The following is a 6189-nucleotide window of genomic DNA, read 5'->3' as shown; positions in this document are numbered from 1 at the left end:
TCGCTAGCCTTTCCAATGCTAACACCAGCTTATCCATGCTAGTTGCTAGCCTCTCCATTGCTAACATCAGCTTGTCCATGCTAGTCACTAGCCTCTCCAATGCTAACATCAGCTTATCCATGCTAGTTGCTAGCCTCTGCAATGCTAACATCAGCTTATCCATGCTAGTTGCTAGCCTCTGCAATGCTAACATCAGCTTATCCATGCTAGTCGTTAGCCTCTCCGATGCTAACACAAATAAATAGTCTCCTCATTTGCCAGCTCTGTCCTCTCAGTTAGCAGGACCGGCTGCTCAGTTAGCGGTGCTGACCTATCATTAATCAGATAAATAGCTGGTTTAGGAATAGATATAGCCTCCTGCTACAAAGATGTAGCAACCACTGCTTGTGCAGTAGTCTTAATCATAGCCTTCATACCGTGCCGTATCTGAGGTCCAAAAGAGTCCAAACCAAACCAGCTTGACCCACCAGCTGACCTGCTTGGTACAACTAAATTTGACTGAATACATGACAATAAACACATTTCCAGGTATTATTTTTATTTATTTTGATTCATCAGAGTAAAAATGTTGAGATAATTTAAAAGCAGCTTCTCATATTTTTTTTCATCTGCGCAGCTGAGGTTCTGTCTGCTCACCGAGGTGAGACAAAGGATATAAACAAAAACCATGTCCTGACGTCTGCTTTAGTTTAACCTGACCCTACAGAACCTTTAAGAACTCCTCTCACGCTCCACATCATGTTGGACCTTTTCTGGATCAGAACCATGGCTGAGAAGTGGAACATGAAGGTTTCTGCGGTGTCTCTGCAAAGACATTCTTTCCACGTTTTTATTAGTATTTTACAGTTTCTGCTGCGGGGATTCTTTCCAGTCGTACTGAAGGAGACCGACGCGTCCTGGAGGAGTTCTGTCATCGCTCTAAAGCCCGACCCGGACCGCAGGACCGGGCAGAACATGTTACCAAACCTCTGAATGGCATGTTTGGAACAAAATATTACACACAACGCGTTTAAAAATGAAGTCCAAACAGATCAGACAGAACTTTCCCAGAAGGCAAATTCCATCATTGACAGTTACATCTCTGCAGGTACATCATACACATATACAGTATTATATATATATATATTTTTTTCTTTTATTCTTGTCATGTCGTTCATGTCCCATCAGGAGGAGAGTCGGAGAGAAATGAACATTCTTTTCTTGACAGAATTCAGTCCAAAGCGTGTTCTTAGTTTTTGGTTTTCTGGGGTTTTAAAACCACGCTGGAAGCAGAGCGGACGCAGGAGAAGGCTGAGGGCGAGATCTTCTGGGGGTCCAGGTAGTTGTTCTCCATCCTCAAACTCACCAGAGGGGTTTCCTCGCCCTGGTTCGGGTCACAGATGCTTTCGTCAGAGATACTCCTGCAAGTTACACCAGAAACATGCAATCAGAGACACTTTATTAAGCAGCTTTTAGATGAGAAAACCAGGCTGAAGATAACAAATCTTCTCTTGTTTTGTTGTTGGGCTCCATCATTTTTAATACATTTATGTCTTTTATAGAAAAATTCCATCAAATCTGTGGAATTAACTTTGTCTGGACAAATATTTACAATACCTTGAGCCTAAAGATGAAGCTGACATGAAGTTTTACAAACCACCTGGTTTCCTTCGTAAATAAAAGTTTAAAAATAAAGCGTGAGCTCATCCTGGCTGTGAAGGAGCTGTTTTAAACGTAAATGTTGTTTTTATTTTAAAAAAAAAAACGCTCCTCCACACCTCGTGTTGCTGTTTAACGATGATTCAGGGTGACTCTCAGGTGGAAACTTCAGTTTGTTTTGTTTCTGGTCGTCATGAAGACCTTCCATCCAGTGAACTTTCAGCATCATGTTTTCTGACGTGAATCAGTGGAGAGACTCTGACTGTTGATCCTTTTAAATTCAGATTGTTCAGTTTTTGTTCACTGGAACTTATTTGTTTTATACAAACAATTATTCTGATTTATTTTGAACTTCCTTTAAGGAGGAATGTTGTGTGAAAGTTACTGATTTATTGTAATAACGACCCAAACACACCTGAGTTGTGGTTTTTATACCTGATCTTGTTGTTGTCGAGACGAAGGAAGTGTAGGTTGGTCATTTCGCTGATGCCGACGGGAACATAAATCAGCTGATTGTGGTCCAGACACATTTCTGTCATGGAGTGATAGGCGCCGAAGAATGACTCGGGTTCAACTCCCTCTCCATCCAGTTTGTTAAAGGACAGATAGAGGAATTCCAGACCAGGGTCCATGTGGGCGAAGACATAACCTGTGGAGGTTTATGAGAGGAACGGTTAGCTTAGTTTGTCGTTTGTTGCCTGAAACTCCAACAGTCACCAGCTTTCGTCTTTAAATCCCATTATTCTGTCTCTTCCTCTTTTATATAAATCCTGTTTCAGCCTCAGGTTTAGGCTCAGGTTCCTTCAGCCTACCAGGTATCCTCTCGATGTTGTTGCCCACCAGGACCAAATGGACCAAAGATTTGGGCAGGAAGGATGGAACCAGGTAGAACTCGTTGTGGGACAAGTCAATAGACTCCAAGTTTCTGCAGAAAAGGTAGAACAATGGGAATGAAAAAGACTGTGTTTTAAGGTAGTGTTTGTATGATTGTAGGATTTTGTCTGATTTTTGTCTGACCTGTGATTAAACCAAGCCATCGAGGCGATCCGGGTCTCATCCAGCTTGTTGTGTCTGAGAGAAACTATGTTCAGGTTCCCAGTCCGATTGAAAACAGTCTCAGAGATTTCCTCTATCAGGTTGTTCTCCAGATACAGCTCCTGAAAACCAATAAATGTTTGATCAACCAGATTCATTTGGTTCTCTTTACAGAGGACCAGATTCAGACTGTGTTCCCTCGAGGCAGATAAATGAGGAGAGAGGATAGTCGGTACCAGTAAAGACTCTGGAAGACCCTGTGGAATGGTGCGGAAATGGTTTCTTCCCAGTCTGAGGTAGAAGAGCTGTGTCAGAGGAGTGAAGGCCCGAGGATCCACGTTCCCCTCACTTAACAGGTTTCCTTCCAGCTCCAGAGTCACCAGGCTGCTCAGATCTGGACATTATAGAAGACGATAGAATCAGAGTGGTTCTACCAGATAGCCCTGATTGATCTTTTGTCATTTTCAGATGTATAGGTCTGATCTGTTTAGTTTTTTATGTTTTGGGACTGTTCATGGTTGGATGGAAGGGTATCTCAGTACCTTGGAAGCTGTTTTCATCTATTCCTCTCAGTTTGTTCTCGCTGATCTTTAGTTCCTGCAGCGTGGGGGGAAGGTCTGGGGGCACGGTGTCCAGAAGGTTCTCGTCCAGGTACAGACGTCTGAGCATCTTCAGGCCCTGGAACAATGGGAGTGACACACTGCTGGTACTAGGATCCATTTACTACAATCACAGATATTCTGATGGTCTGCTGTGGTTTGGTGATCCAACATTTCTTACTTTGAAGACATTTGCATCAATGCCAGCAGAGGTGAGCTTGTTCTTCTTCAGATTGATCCATTCCAGGTTGGGAATGCCGTTGAAGGCTCCTGCTGGGATGCTGCTGATGCTGTTCCCTGTCGGTCATTACCAAGAAAAACATGAAACATGGAGGAAAGTTTGATTACATGTTTCGTTTGTTTGTGTTTTTAGATTACACTGGTTTAACAGTGGCTTCAGGTGTGTCTGGTTGTTTATGTGGTTGTGTGTCCGGTGGTTATTTGATTGTCTGTCCGGTTGTTAATGTGGTTGTGTGTCTTGTCGATTATCTGATTGTGTTTCTGGTTGTTTATCTGATTGTGTGTCTGGTTGTTTATGTGGTTATGTGTCTGGTCAATTATCTGATTGTGTTTCTGGTTGTTTATCTGATTGTGTCTCTGGTCATTTATCTGGTTGTTTATTTGATTGTGTTTCCGGTTGTTTATCTGATTGTGTGTCCGGTTGTTGTCCTATTGTTTATGTTGTTGTTTTTCCAGTTATTTATCTGATTGTGTCTACGGTTATTCATCTGATTGTGTCTCCAGTTGTTTATCTGATTGTGTGTCCAGTTGTTTATCTGATTGTGTGCACGGTTGTTTATCTATTTGTTTATTTGAGTGTGTGGGAATGTGTGTCAGGTTGTTGTCCAGTTGTTTATGTGGTTGTTTTTCCAGTTATTTATCGATTGTGTCTCTGGTTATTTATCTGATTGTGTATCTGTTTGTTTAGCTGATTGTGTCTCCAGTTGTTTATCTGATTGTGTGTCCGGTTATTTATCTGATTGTGTGTCCGGTTGTTTAACTGATTGTGTGTCCGGTTGTTTATCTGATTGTGTGTCTGGTTGTTTATCTGATTGTGTGTCCGGTTGTCTGGTTGTTTATCTGATTGTGTGTGTGGTTGTTTATCTGATTGTGTGTNGGTTGTTTATCTGATTGTGTGTGTGGTTGTTTATCTGATTGTGTGTCCGGTTGTTAATCTGATTGTGTGTCTGGTTGTTTTCCTGGTGTGAATGGGACTCACCCTCCAGACTGAGAGACTTCAGTTCGGGGATGCTCAGAGGAGGAAAGTGTGTGAGTTTGATGTTCTCACACGTCACAGTGACATCAGAGATGACACATCCTGGAGGAAGACCTCCTCTGCTCCCTGGGTCTTCCTCCTCTTCCTCGTCCTCCTCTTCCTCTTCCATGGCAGCAGGAGGTGTCGGGATGGGAGCTGGGAGGAGGTCAGGTTCTTTGGGGATCACCTGAAACACATCTCCTCTCAGCCACACCTCTTCCTCCTCTTCCTCTGCCTCCTTCTGTTGCTCCTCTTCCTCCAGGAGTTTTTCTCTCTCCTGTCTCCTTCTTTCCTCCTCTATTTTCCTTTCCTTCTCTCGTTCTTCCCTCTCTCTCTCCCTCCGCTCTTCCTCCTCCTGTAGCCTCCTTTCCTCCTCCTGCCGTCTCCTCTCCTCTGCCTCCTCTATCTGTCTCCTCCACTCCTCTTCCTCTTTTTGCACCTGCAGCCTCAGCGCCTCCTCTTCCTCCCTCCTCTTTTCTTCCACCAGCTTCCTCTGTTTCTCTTCCTGCTCCTTCCTTTCCTTCCTTCTCTTCTTCCTTGCCTCGTCCCTCTTCTTCAGGCGCTCCTCCTCCTCGCGGTGCTCCTCCTCCTCCCTCCAAAGGATTCTCTGGATCTCCTCCTGGGTCAGCGGGACCACCGCCTTGCTGGGGTCACTGGGAACTGGAGAGTCACCAGAAAGGTCGAGGCTGAGCTCCGGGTCTGGGATGGTTTGGAGCCACGCGGCAGCCAATCAGAGAGCGAGAGGCATCGACGACGACGAGGAAAGAGAAGAAGAGAAAGAAAGACAGATGCGGAGGAAAAGAGTAGAAGAAGAGCGGAGGGTAGAAGGTAAACTACAGAAGATGTAGGTGTTTAGGACAGGCAGACAGGTGGACACAGACAGGTTTGTGTTAGTGCTGCAGACAGACAGGTTCTGGACCAGTTAAACAGAACCCGGTTCCAAACATGTTGTATGTTGGTACAGACATGTTTTAATGTCACAACATGTGTGCTGACTGATCCAAAATGTGCCAAACACATTTCAGAGTCAGGATGGAAACAGGAAGCAACATGCCGAGGCCTCAGAGATGAAACTGGTTCATGTGGAACCCTAGAGTCTCAGACCAGGTTCTCATCTCTGGTTCCTCAGGATGTGGCACCATCTCGCTCTCACATGTTGTGTTTCTACCTGGATCCATGCAGACGGGGCAGCACCGCCCGGCGGGGGTGGCCGTGGACAGGCAGTGCATTGTGGGACAGGAGATCTCGTCGCAGACCACCCGCCCCTCAGCACACAAACACGTCACACAGGGTGTCGGAGACCAGACGGCCAGGTCGAACATGGTCAGACCCCGGTACACACAGCGGTCCGGCTTACCTGCAGCAACACACAAACACAAACAGTTACTACTAGGCTAATTAGATATTTTTTTCTTCAACACATGGAACTGACTCTTTTGTACCTGGGACTGATTCTTCTGTACCTGGGACTGACGCTTATGTACCTGGGATTAACTCTTATGTACCTGGGACTGATTTTTCTGTACCTGGGACTGACTCTTATGTACCAGGGACTGACGCTTATGTACCTGGGATTAACTCTTTTGTACCTGGGACTGATTCTTCTGTACCTGGGACTGACGCTTATGTACCTGGGATTAACTCTTATGTACCTGGGACTGA

The 6189-nt window shown here is 45.0% G+C and overlaps 2 protein-coding genes across 2 annotated transcripts in view; both read right to left on the bottom strand.

Moving 5' to 3' along the window:
- Positions 1-434: 434 nt before the first annotated feature.
- LOC106522331 (extracellular matrix protein 2) lies at positions 435-4758 on the bottom strand. Its single transcript, XM_014015305.1, has 8 exons — positions 4492-4758; positions 3454-3569; positions 3216-3351; positions 2910-3067; positions 2656-2795; positions 2451-2563; positions 2074-2287; positions 435-1400 (listed from the first exon to the last, which is right to left on the bottom strand). The coding sequence occupies exons 1-8, from the start codon at positions 4655-4657 to the stop codon at positions 1229-1231; spliced, it is 1215 nt and encodes a 404-aa protein (XP_013870759.1). The 5' UTR covers positions 4658-4758; the 3' UTR covers positions 435-1228.
- The window catches only part of LOC106522333 (extracellular matrix protein 2), a gene marked incomplete at its 3' end in the record, with an annotated part of 5537 nt that continues 4087 nt past the window's right edge, over positions 4740-6189 (bottom strand). The window contains 2 exon segments of the mRNA XM_014015307.1: positions 4740-5226; positions 5696-5884. Coding sequence (XP_013870761.1) covers positions 4740-5226; positions 5696-5884 — 676 coding nt within the window.

The sequence above is a fragment of the Austrofundulus limnaeus genome, unplaced genomic scaffold (genome assembly GCF_001266775.1).
Source record: "Austrofundulus limnaeus strain Quisiro unplaced genomic scaffold, Austrofundulus_limnaeus-1.0 Scaffold127, whole genome shotgun sequence".
NCBI lineage: Eukaryota > Metazoa > Chordata > Actinopteri > Cyprinodontiformes > Rivulidae > Austrofundulus > Austrofundulus limnaeus.
This window is presented reverse-complemented; position numbering and strand designations above follow the sequence as displayed.

Coding starts and splice junctions, on each gene's coding strand:
- LOC106522331 (XM_014015305.1), bottom strand. CDS start 4,657: ATGGAAGAGGAAGAGGAGGACGAGGAAGAGGAGGAAGACCCAGGGAGC. Junction 2,796..2,909: donor GTCTTCCAGAGTCTTTACTG/GTACCGACTATC, acceptor ATTGGTTTTCAG/GAGCTGTATCTGGAGAACAA. Junction 1,401..2,073: donor CTCGACAACAACAAGATCAG/GTATAAAAACCA, acceptor TGTAACTTGCAG/GAGTATCTCTGACGAAAGCA.